The following is a 13,150-nucleotide window of genomic DNA, read 5'->3' as shown; positions in this document are numbered from 1 at the left end:
TGTTTACAGCATCCCTTCTACCCTGTTGTAAATAAATTGCAATGTGTTTCCGTTTGTCAGTTCTCGTGTGAACATTCAAACAGTCGACAAACCAACAAAAATTTGCATTTATGCCACCTACTGGAATGAAGTGTGAAGCGCTAAATAGTTGGATAGTGGCAAAAAAAAAAAAATAATTATATACAAATAAATAAAAAATAGACTTATACATGACTTGTATACATAATGTTCTTACTTCTGCAGAATTTGAGAAGAATATCCAGAACACCCAAAAATGAAAATTCTCTCATCATTTACTCACCCTCATGCCATCCCATATATGTATGAATTTCATTCTTCTGCAGAACACAAATTATGATTTTTAAAAGAATATCTCAGCTCTGTAGGTCCATACAATGCAAGTGAAAGTGAAAAGCAATCCATGTGACTCCAGTGGTTAAATCTTTGTTTTTATAAGTGATATGATAGGTGTGGATGAAAAACATAAATATTGTAGTTCTTTTTCAATATTAATCTCCACATTTGACCAGCCCCAAGCAGTAGGTGGCAATATGCACAATGAATGTGAATTGCCAAAAAACAAAAGAAGAAGAATGTGGACGTAAAAGTGAATGTGGAGATTTATGTAAAAAATAGATTAGGTTTTTGATACACCGTCTGGTGCACCTGAACATATCGTCAGTGATGTAACCTAGGATCACGGGGGGTTTCGGGTCTTTCAACAATCAGACCCCCTCCCCTAGGCGACCCAGCCGGGGTGATCAAGTCCCAGCTTATGTACAGGTGGCGCTACTACCCTACACGCCATGCCTCTCCTCTCCTGATCCACAGCCACCTTGATGCTACTTCTGCAGCATCAGTGGCCAACTTGATGGCCCTTCGCTCACTCGCCCCTGTGATGCCAAGCATTTTGTAGGCCCTGCAAAGGGAATGGCCCACAAACCCTCGACATCCCACTTCGACAGGTTGGCATATTGCCTGCCACCCATTGCTCCGGCAACCCTTCACAAGCTGGGAGTACTTTGCCCTCTTTCTTTCGTTGGCCTCCTCCATACGGTCCTCCCAAGGCACTGTTAACTCTAAGAGAATCACCTGCTTGGAGGCCTCTGAGGTGAGCACAATGTCAGGCCTTAATGTTGTTATGGAAACTGCTTCAGGGAACTTCAGCTGCTTGCCCAGATCAACTGCCAGCTCCCAGTCGCGCACGTTGCCAACAGGCCAGAGGAGGTGCCCCGGCAGCTGGTATTGACTTCTCCCCAGCTCTGACAAAGGCTGTGGTCTTCACTGGGCGAAGGCTCTTGCTGTGGCTAATTCCACTGCAGATAGAATCCGCCACGGCTTTTAGGACCTGGTCATGCCGCCAGCGGTACCGCCCTTCGCCCAGGGCTTTTGGACAGCAGCTCAGGATGTGTTCCAATGTTCCTCTCCTCTGGCATAGGGGGCATGCTGGTGTCTCCACCTTTCCCCAGGAGAAGAGGTTGGATGGACTTGGCAACACGTCGTAGACCGCCTGGATCAGGAATTTTATCCTGTAGGGTTCAGCCTTCCAAAGCTCAGTCCATGTGACTTTGCGCTCCACTGTTCGCTCCCATCTTGTCCAGGCACCCTGTTGCCACATCCCAGCCATCTGGCAAGCTCGTTTCTCCTCAACTCCTGCACGCACCTCCTCCAGGATCAGGGACCTCCTCTCTTTCCCTTCTACCTTGTCATAGCGAGGAGTTCTTCTGCTGCCCAGGCCAGCTCTCCCATGTGCCACTGAGCCCACCAACACCCTTTGCCGTAGCCTTGACTCTGCGTCGTCCACTGCCACGGCAGCCCTCCACTTCCGCCCTGTCCTGACCTCAATCCCAGCCTGGGCAACCTTTGGATCACTGGAATCCCGATACTGTAAGACCTCCCTGGACCGCGTCACCATGAACTCCTCACTCAGGCTGCTCATGGGAAGCTTCAGCTTGTTGTTCTGCCCATATAGTGCAATGCTACTCAGGCTTCGAGGCAGTCCCAGCCACCTGCGCAAAAACCTGCTAATCCTCATCTCAAAGCCCTCCACCGTTGAAATGAAGACTTCATACACCAGGAGGGGCCAGAGGATCCGAGGGAGGATGCCATGCTGGTAAATCCAGGCCTTGAACTTGCCAGGAAGGCCAGACTTGTCCACCGCGGCCAGCCAGGTCTCCAAGTCTTGGTTGGTCGCTTTTGTGGAAGCTGCATCCCTCAGGCTACAATTGAACACCTTCCCCAGGCTCTTCATAGGTTCCTCTGTCAGTGATGGTATCTTGGTGGTGCCAAGTGAGAAGTGGAACTTGTCAGTGACCTTCCCTTTCTTCAGCACGAGGGACCTTGACTTAGCCGGCTTGAAGTTCATGCGAGCCCAGGACATCTGCTCCTGGAGGCCGTTCAGGATCCACCTGCAGCCTGGGACAGATGTTGTGGTCACTGTCAGGTCATCCATGAAGGCTCGGATGGGTGGCTGTCTAACTCCAGACTTCGAGAGGGGCCCCCTGCACTGCATCTCCGCAGATTTCACCAGCATGTTCATGGCGAGTGCAAAAAGGATGACTGAGATTGTACAGCCAGTGATGATTCCCTTCTCAAGCTTGTGCCAGTCTGAGGTTGTTGTTCCGGAGGAGACTCTCATATGGAAGTTGGTATAGTAGTCCAGGATGAGGTCTCTGAACTTCTTCGGGGTATAATGCCGGTTCAGCGCCTCTTCGACCAGTTTATGGGGTATGGATCCATAGGCATTTGCGAGGTCCAGCCACAGCACAGCCAGGTCCCCCTTGTTCTCCCTGGCTTCCCTGATAAGCTGAGTGACCACACCTGTATGCTCCAGACATCCAGATACCTCTGGGATTCCTCCCTTCTGGACTGCTGTATCGATGTAGGAGTTCTTCAGGAGGTAGTCTGTCAGTCGCCTGGAAATGAGGCTGAAGAAAATCTTTCCTTCAACACTCAGCAGTGAGATGGTCCTGAACTGCTCGATCTTCTGAGACTTCTCCTCCTTCGGGATCCACACACCCTCTGCCTGTCTCCACTGGTCTACTACCTTTCCCCTCCTCCAAATCACCTTCAGGATCTTCCAGAGTCTGTGGAGTAGTCTTGGACAGTTCTTATAAACCTTATACGGTACTCCACTGGGCCCTGGAGCGGAGTTTGCCCTTGCCCTTCTAACCACCTCCTTCCAGCCTGGCTCTTTCCCGTTAAAGTCCGTAGCCGGTGCAGGTGGATTGATCAGGAACCTGCAGGGGCCTAGGTCTTGCTCTCTGTACTCATCACTGTAGGATTGCTTGAGGTGGTGGTCAACCTCAGCTTTAGAGCAGGTGAGTTGGCCGCTACGCTTCTGTCCTAGCAGCTGTTTTGTAAATCCAAATGGGTTCACTAGAAAGGCAGCTCTCCTCCTGAACCTCTCCTTCCTCCTCCTCCTATGCCACTCCGCTCTCCTCAGGGTCATCAGCTTTTTGCGGATTATGCTGCGTAGCTCCGCAAGCGGTCCCCTCTCCTCTTCGCTTGCAGCCTTGTACTGCTGCCTCAAGTTCTTCAGCTCCTGCCTGAGCTGATGGATTTTACTTGCTCTGTTGTTCATGGTATGATTACATTTATGCTGCCTTTATACTGCCTATTACTTTTTGGAGCTTCACATTTCTGGTCAGGTCACCATTCACGCATTGTAAGGAACTACAGAGCGGAGATATTCTTCTAAAAATCATCATTTGTGTTCTACAGAAGAAAGAAAGTCATACATACATACATACAGTGCATCCTGAAAGTATTCACAGCACTTCACATTTTCCACATTTTGTTATGTTACAGCCTTATTCCAAAATTTATTAAATTCATTATTTTCCGCAAAATTCTACAAACAATACCCCATAATGACAACGTGAAAGAAGTTTGTTTGAAATCTTTTCAAATTTATTACAAATAAAAAATAAACAAAAAAAAATCACATGTACATAAGTATTCACATCTTTTGCTCAATACTTTGTTGAAGCACCTTTGGCACGAATTACAGCCTCAAGTCTTTTTGTGTATGATGCTATAAGCTTGGCACACCTATTTTTGGGCAGTTTCTCCAATTCTTCTTTGCAGGACCTCTCAAGCTCCATCAGGTTGGATGGAGAGCGTCAGTGCAAAGCCATTTTCAGATCTCTCCAGAGATGTACAATCAGGTTCAAGTCTGGGCTCTGGCTGGGCCACTCAAGGACATTCACAGAGTTGTCCCGTAGCCACTCCTTTATTATCTTGGCTGTGTGCTTAGGGTCGTTGTCCTGTTGGAAGATGAACATTCACCCCTGTCTGAGGTCCAGAGCGCTCTGGAGCAGGTTTTCATCAAGGATGTCTCTGTACATTGCTGCATTCATCTTTCCCTCGATCCTGACTAGTCTCCCCGTTCCTGCCACTGAAAAACATCCCCACAGCATGATGCTGCCACCACCATGCTTCACTGTAGGGATGGTATTGGCCAGGTGATGAGCAGTGCCTGGTTTTCTCCAGACATGACGCTTGCCATTCAGGCCAAAGAGGTCAAACTTTGTTTCGTCAGACCAGAGAATTTAGTTTCTCATGGTCTGAGAGTCCTTCAGGTGTCTTTAGGCAAACACCAGGTGGGCTGTCATGTGCTTTTTATTGAGGAGTGGCTTCCGTCTGGCCACTCTACATACAGGCCTGATTGGTGGAGTGCTGCAGAGATGGTTGTTCTTCTGGAAGATTCTCCTCTCTCCACAGAGAAAAGCTGGAGCTCTGTCAGAGTGACCATCGGGTTCTTGTTTACCTCCCTAACTAAGGCCCTTCTCCCTCGATCGCTCAGTTTGGCCCTGGCGACCAGCTCTAGAAAGAGTCCTGGTGGTTCCAAACTTCTTCCATTTACAGATGATAGAGGCCACTGTGCTCATTGGGACCTTCAATGCTGCAGAAATGTTTCTGTACCCTTCCCCAGATCTGTGCCTCAATGCAATCCTGTCTCGGAGGTCTACAGACAATTCCTTGGACTTCATGGCTTGGTTTGTGCTCTGACATGCACTGTTAAGTGTGGGACCTTATATAGACAGGTGTGTGCCTTTCCAAATCATGTCCAATCAACTGAATTTATCACAGGTGGACTCCAATCAAGTTGTAGAAACATCTGAAGGATGATCAGTGGAAACAGGATGCACCTGAGCTCAATTTTGTGTGTCATGGCAAAGGATGTGAATACTTATGTACATGTGATTTTTTTTGTTTTTTATTTTTAATAAATTTGCAAAGATTTCAAACAAACTTCTTTTACGTTGTCGTTATGGGGTATTGTTTGTAGAATTTTGCGGAAAATAATTAATTAAAAAAAAAACGTGAAGCACTGTGAATACGTTCCGGATGGACTGTATTTGGGATGGCATGAGGGTGAGTAAATGATGAGAGAATTTTCATTTTTGGGTGAACTTCTTCTGGTCGTAATGTGTATCAAGATAATGAAAAAATAAATTTCTGTTTATTGAATATTGATTGAGCAACCTAAATTGTGTGAAAATAAATGTTGTAAAGGTTGATTTGATTAAAATTATTAAAAAAGAGCAAGATGCTTTTTTGTTTAAAAAAAAAATTAGATAACGCTTGCTTGGATCAGTCAATGTGAGCCCACTCTGAAAATTCTTCATATAAAAACAATTCGGCCCACTTAAGAAAAACAATGTGTTTTATGGGGGTCTTTAGCCACTGCAACAGGGGGGCTTTTTACCCCAAATACTATCCTTTCATTTATTGGACTGTTATTGAAAAACCTTTGATTTAATCACATTGAAAAAAATATTTTTCTCAAAATAAATGTGAAAGTTTCAGGGATTCTCATTAGCTATATAAATTTACAATATTCTAAAAATGTCTGATTGCTAAAACATGTATTGTATTACAACAGGAATGTGGATATAGGATGCATGAAAATACATCATAATGATTAAGAAACAGAGCTAACATTCTAAAACAAATCTTACATTTTGTTAATTTAACATTCAGAACATGCCACCAGACCAGATCATTTCTCCCTCTAAATAAATATCTGATATGCTTTATTATATTCTGTGAAAAAAATCAGTTTGCTACACAAATACAGTAGCCTCACTGGGACATAGTAGAACATCTCTTTATTAAGAGTAGCATATACATGACAGTACATACAAATTATCCTGCTGAATTTCTACTCTCCATTCAAAATGCACTCACATACTCACACACTTACATTACAAAATCTTTCATAAAATATTTTTAATGAAAATCAGAAATAAAAAACAAACAAGTCTCACTATTAAGTAAGTTACTCTTAAATTTATATCATAATAATGCATATTAAAATATTTTTATACATTGGGAATCTTTAATAGCCCTATTGGGGAAGACTGTTGCATTTGCATGTCGGGCCCTATTCTCATTCAGCAGCTTAGATAATAATGCTTCTTTGGTTTAATTCCAGCACTTTACAGATCGGAGACCAAAGTGTGGAAAATTCAGTCGTTTCATTAAAAAATGTAGTAAACAAAAAATAAAGCAAAGCACTAACATTCAGACATATTATGCTGAATGTCTGTCTCGGTTCTTCTTGACTGCCCTTTTAGGAGTAAAGTCTTTGTCCTTGCAGTTAACAAGTTTTGTTTAAAAAAGTTCATCCTTTATTTGACTGTTTTCACTAAATTAAAGTGTAATATACTGTAGTCTCATACGTGTGGGTGACAATTTTAAACAAATTGCGTGGCTAATAAGAAACACGTATTCAGACATGTTTAATGTAAAGACAAAGTACACACACACACACACACACATACACACACGTTGGATTTCCATGTTTTATGGGGACATTCCATAGACATAATGGTTTTTATACTGTACAAACTTTATATTCTATCCCCTAACCCTAACACTACCCCTAAACCTAACCCTCACAGAACCCTTTCTGTATTTTTACATTTTCAAAAAACATTATTTAGTATGATTTATAAGCTGTTTTCCTCATGGGGTTCGACAAAATGTCCCCACAACATCAAAAAGTTCGGGTTTTACTATCCTTATGGGGATATTTCGTCCCCACAAAGTGATAAATACACGCTCACACACACACGCACACACACACACACACACACACACACACACACACACACACACACACACACACACACACACTCATGTAGTGTTTCCATGTTTTATGGGGACTTTCCATAGACATAATGGTTTTTATACTGTACAAACTTTATATTCTATCCCCTAACCCTAACACTACCCCTAAACCTAACCCTCACAGAACCCTTTCTGTATTTTTACATTTTCAAAAAACATTATTTAGTATGATTTATAAGCTGTTTTCCTCATGGGGTTCGACAAAATGTCCCCACAACATCAAAAAGTTCGGGTTTTACTATCCTTATGGGGATATTTCGTCCCCACAAAGTGATAAATACACGCTCACACACACACACACACACACACACACACACACACACACACACACACACACACACACACACACACACACACACACTTGTTGTGTTTCCATGTTTTATGGGGACTTTCCATAGACATAATGGTTTTTATACTGTACAAACTTTATATTCTATCCCCTAAACCTAACCCTACCCCTAAACCTAACCATCACATAAAACATTCTGCATTTTTACATTTTCAAAAAACATAATTTAATATGATTTATAAGCCGTTTTCCTCATGGGGACCGACAAAATGTCCCCACAAGGCCAAAAATTTCGGGTTTTACTATCCTTATGGGGACATTTGGTCCCCACAAAGTGATAAATACACGCTCACACACACACACACACAAACACACACACACACACAAAAACATCTTTGGTACTTTATCTCATTAATTCATTCTAGACATATGAACACATAAAATGGACTTTGTGACACATGAAATGCAACCAGGTTTACCGCAGTGGATTTTAATAAATAAGAGGGAAGACTTGGAAAAGGTGTAGCTGGCAACTAAATCAATGAAACCACTTCAAATACTACTACTGCTACTACTACTACTACCACTACTACAACATAATATTACACAATATAATAATAATATAAGTCCTTTGGGTCAGTCTCAGATTTTAGGTTTGGTCCATTGGTTTTTCTTCTTAAAAGAGCTGTGAGAAGCTAATGTCAGGATGCATCACCGCACAACAGATTCTTCCTGTATAAATCACTGAAAGGGCCCCATGTGCTAAAGAGAAGCCCCTTCACCATTACATCTGGGATATTGAGCTGCAGAGCAATGGCAGCATCCATAAGAGAGTGATGAGGACGATGAGGATGCACAGAAGGGGGCGGGTGAATGTGATTTGCTGAGATCACGGCAAGTCATCTTTTACCTGCGAGGAGGCTGACACCTGTAAGAAAGCACATCGCTATGTTAGTGTGAGCTCCAATTATGTAAGATTACAGAACAATGCACTCTTTGTCCTCTTGATCTTTAAATGTAAAAAATGCTCTTTTATAAATCTCACTAAAATGTAGAGGCTTCATAATCCACAGTTCCCTATCTGTCACTCACTCTATGTTGTGTCGATGAAGTAACACTAGGGGGTCACCCTTGGGAGCCCAAGACACCTCTGATCTTTGATAAAAGGCCAATGGAAATTGGCGAGTGGTATTTGCATGCCACTCCCCTGAATATATGGGTATAAAGGAGCTGGCGTGCAAACCGCTCATTCAGATTTTCTCTTCAGAGCCGAGCGGTCGCTTTTCATTGAGCTGAATTCCCACGGCTTCCATTCACTTCTGCTGGATTCTGATGGTGCATTACAGTGGCTTCTCCCCCCTCTGCACTGGTGCACTGCAGAGATCGCCCCTGGGGGCTTCGGCAGAACAAACTAAAATAGTACATTCTAAAAGAGTATAAATCCTAAAAGAGTATATTCTAAAAGAGTGGCACACACAGATAAGTCTTTTTAAAGACACACCTTTTTAAAGATACCTTTCCGTCTGCGTGTTATTCCTGGTTGCGGTCATTATCTCTCTCCTTCTGACTGCCACAATCACTGTCTTTCAGAGACATCGTTCGTGGATGCGTCATGTTCCCACTGCGAGAACATGACCATGGCAACGTTGCGGTCGCGGCTTGCCTTCGTAAGAAAGCAAGCCACACCAGCGGCTCCCCGCCTCGGTCCTTCTACCTACGGGTTTGAGGCCAGCATGGCTAGCACTGGGGGCAATATGGGGACCTCAATGGGACCACCTCCGCCAGGTAAATCCCCACAGACCTCCCACTCCCCAGCATGCTTGTTTGCCCCAATCAGGCTTCCGGATGTATGTGCCAACTCGTCTCAGTGCGAGTTCGACCTCTTGTTTGAGGTCCACTAAGGTGATGAGCTCTCGAGCGCAGTCAGACAAGGAAACCCCGGCTGGGCTTCCCCCTTTGGGTGCGGTCGCCCAGTCACAGGCTGACGCGGAAATGACGGACATGCTTTCCCGGGCAGCTGCGAGCGTTGGGCCAGAGTGAAACCCTCCGCTCTCCCCTGAACCCTGGCAGCTCTATGATTTGTCCCTGGGCCCGCAGCGCCGTTCAAAGCCATGTCCCGCCCAGTTACTTTCTTCCCATGAGGATGAGGAGCTGACAAGATCATGGATGGCAACTTTTACTACTCGGTCCCGATCTTTCGGCTCCCCTGCCCTCACTACCCTCGATGGTAGGGTGGCCAAGGGGTACTTGGTGATGCCCCCAGTGGATAAGGTGCTCACGGTGCCCGAAGCTCCTGTAGCCTTTAGGCTTATGTCGTCCCTGACGGCCAAAGCCTACGGTGCCACTGGACAAGCTGCCTCCATTCTGCACGCCATGGCTCTCCTGCAAGTCCACCAAGCCAAGGTGCTAAAAGAACTGCATGAGGGTTGTTACATCCTGGGATTGATGCAGGAACTGTGCTCAGCGACCGACCTCATCCACCGGGTGACGAAGGTCACGGCGCGGATTCTCAGACAGGCGATGTCCACCTTGTTGGTCCAGGAGCACCACCTTAGAGAGGCCGACAAGGCACGGTTCCTTGACGCTTCAATTTCCTAGGCTGGCCTGTTCAGCGACATGATCGAGGACTTTGTCCGGCAGTTCTTGATAGTGAAGCAGATGGAGACCATTCAACACATCCTGCCCCGGCACGGCTCAAGATCCCGCACCCCGTCTGCTCATCGCCAAGGGCGTCCACCTGCGGCAGCTGCAGCCCCCAAAACTATTTCAGAGGTTCCTGGGGCATATGGCGTGCTCAGCGGTGGCCACACTGCTCGGGTTGATGCATATGAGACCACTTCAGCACTGGCTCCAGTCTTGAGTCCCGAGATGGGCATGGTGCCACGGGGCACATCGTGTGGCCATCACATCACATCTACGGGGGAGCCCCCTTCGGGTCTTTGGAGTCAGCTGAGTTTAAGGCACTCTCTTTAAAGACTGCCCTGCGCTTAGTTCCATCAAGAGGGTAGGAGACCTGAAAGCATTCTCTGTCAGCAAAACGTGCCTGGAGTTCGCTCCGGGCTACTCTCACTTGATCTTGAGACCCTGACCGGGCTATGTGCCCAAGGTTCCCACGACCCCATTTAGGGGTCATGGGAACTCCCCAGAAGGAGGCAGACCCAGCCTTGATGTTGCTGTTCTATTTGTTCTATGGTCTATTTGGATCGCACGCAGAGCTTTAGAGTCTCTGACCAGCTCTTTGTCTGCTTTGGTGGACAGCGGAAAGGAAGCACTGTCTCCAAGCAGAGGTTCGCCCACTGGGTCATTGAAGTAACCAGGACGTTTTCCTCACCAACTACTAGGCGGCGGCATGATGATTCTGATTGCCGCTGGACTATTTTCTGGTTCAGATCTCCATAAGAAGCTATGTAAGATCTACAGAAATGAGCGTTCCAGGCAGAGAACAACAATCAGTTGTGTATTAGTTGGTGTAAAAATTAGTTCAGCCTCAACTTGTGCAGATTTGTCTGTCATCGGGGATGGACTGTTTATCGGGAGCACCAGAACTTTTCCCGGTGGACCAGTCATGCAGTGGGCAAGTCGGTCGAGCAGTCCGCTGTATGGTGAAATAGTCAAGCACTGCCATTAACTACTGTGCATGTGAAACATCCAAACCTGAATACTCCAAATGTGTGACGAAACGGCCGCAGCACGATAGCAGAGCAGGACCAGGGTGTCTGTCACCCTCACTGTGCTAATGAACCCGCTCTGTGCTCGCACTGCGCTGTCAAGAGGTAAACACAATGCGAGTCGTGCGACCCATTTGAGAGAAACATGAAGTAGTTAATGATATCAATGTAACTAACCTTGGGCCATCACTTCATGTCATCTACCTACTCCTTAAACTTTGATGGTCCTGACATGAAGACTGTTCCATTAGTTAAAGGCAGCATAATAAATGAAAGATATCTGAGGTGTCTTGTTTTGCCCAAATTATAAGAAAGCATTGCATGTCACATTTGTGGAAAAGGCAAAAGCACAGAATTCAGTAAAAATGTTTTACAAATAAATAAATAATTGCCTAGTTACTGCCTGTAGAGTTTTAAAAAACATGTCACTTTTTAGTTAACATTAGGATGCTGATTAAATAAAGTAGAAATAGATCCTTATGGTAACAATTGAACGTTATCCCTTTACAGTATAGAAGGAAGCTGCCTATGCAGACAGTAAAGGCTGGCTATATTAGATTTCTCATCTTAAACTACCCTTCTCCACAATAGAATACAAATGATTCAAAACACACTTTTTGACTGCAAGTGTTTATTATCATCAGCGTTACATTCTGTGATCCTGCATGTCGAATATGACTGACAAATACTGATTAAATCTTGGACAAGTTTACTACATTAAAATTTTGCAATGAAAGCTCCCAATACAGACAACATGTCTAAAGCATTTAAAGAGAATAAACTAGTCTTAATCAACTCACCAGGAACCATGATTCAGGTTATAACAACTTAAAATATAATCTGCATACACAATAAACAATAGTAAATTCATTTCGCCCCAGGCTCGTTCATGACCTTTGTACAAACATGCTCATTGTACAAGCAGACTCATCAGACTCCTCTGTAAATCTTTTGCAAACTTCAACAGATATTAAGACCTGCTCATTTGGTTCATTTTGAGCTGGACACGAACAAAAAGCTGTGACTTCCGATTCAACCAGTATGTTTGATTCATTCATTTTGAACAGGTTCTTTGGTTAAGTAACTTGTGTATTACCTCGTAAGAGCCACCTAACCTGTATGAGTCCAATTTGTACATTTTGAAGTCTACTATCTGCATTTAGCATCATTTTAGTATGTTGTTGCTGATACATAATTCATGAAATTCAGATTTCTTGGAAATATCTATCACATACAAACACAATTAGAAAACATTTATTAACAATTTGTGTTAGCAACATCATCGAGTAACAATGCCTACTTAATTCTTGAGACCTTCATTTGCAAATATTTAAAAATAAATAAAAAGAAATAGACACTTGTAGGTTTATAAATGTTTTATTCAGCGACTGCCTTTAATGTTTCAACACATATAAATCCTCGTTAATCCTCTGCAAACTTTGACAGTTAGTGGGACTGGCTTACTTGGTTACTTTTGAGTCAGACAGTTCGCCTGCTGTACAGTTTCAGCTGTGCATCTTTCGTCATCAACCCCGAACTAAAGTTAGAATTTGTGAACCGGCTTGACCGGTTACTTGCTGAGAATTGGCTCAAAATAATTATTCATTCAAGAATCGGACATCACTAAATGTCACTGTAAAAATTTACTATTCACAGTCAGCCATGATTTATTTACAAGGGCTTAGCTAATCACATTATCTCATCATGGCTGTGCTCATGCATGTAGATTAAAGTAGCCAAATCCTTTTTCTTTTACATTAAACTTTCAATTTTGCAATCATCTCATAATATTTAACTTACATGTCACAATCTTTCACTCTTTGTTTCTCCTTCCTTTTTCTCCCTCGATTTCTGGGCTTCCATCTACATTGAAATGAAGAAACACTGTAATCACTGTAATCCAATTTCTCTGTACATCAAATTGTAATTGTGTAAGTGTTCTGCAGCTTGTTACCTTTCATGCTTTGTTGTCGGCTTTCTTAGTCTTGGCATCAAAAGTGAATAAATCATGAGAAATCATTCAGTAAAATATTTTTCAATGAAACATTTGCAT

At 44.0% G+C, this 13,150-nt stretch overlaps 2 protein-coding genes across 2 annotated transcripts in view; both read right to left on the bottom strand.

The window, feature by feature from the left end:
* Positions 1 to 792: 792 nt before the first annotated feature.
* Positions 793 to 3,666, bottom strand: LOC127662692 (uncharacterized). The gene is given in 3 exon segments (XM_052153983.1): positions 793 to 1,221; positions 1,223 to 3,605; positions 3,656 to 3,666. Coding segments are annotated over 3 exon segments (2,823 nt in total).
* A 2,481-nt stretch (positions 3,667 to 6,147) lies between these two features.
* LOC127662201 (vascular endothelial growth factor A-like) overlaps positions 6,148 to 13,150 on the bottom strand; it is a 55,524-nt gene continuing 48,521 nt past the window's right edge. The window contains exons 5-7 of the mRNA XM_052153297.1: positions 13,052 to 13,081; positions 12,898 to 12,960; positions 6,148 to 8,357 (exon numbers count right to left, since the gene is read on the bottom strand). Coding sequence (XP_052009257.1) covers positions 8,336 to 8,357; positions 12,898 to 12,960; positions 13,052 to 13,081 — 115 coding nt within the window. The 3' untranslated portion in view covers positions 6,148 to 8,335. The remainder of the gene's footprint in view (positions 8,358 to 12,897; positions 12,961 to 13,051; positions 13,082 to 13,150) is intronic.

This window comes from Xyrauchen texanus, chromosome 22, assembly GCF_025860055.1.
Source record: "Xyrauchen texanus isolate HMW12.3.18 chromosome 22, RBS_HiC_50CHRs, whole genome shotgun sequence".
NCBI classification, from domain to species: Eukaryota; Metazoa; Chordata; class Actinopteri; order Cypriniformes; family Catostomidae; genus Xyrauchen; species Xyrauchen texanus.
This window is presented reverse-complemented; position numbering and strand designations above follow the sequence as displayed.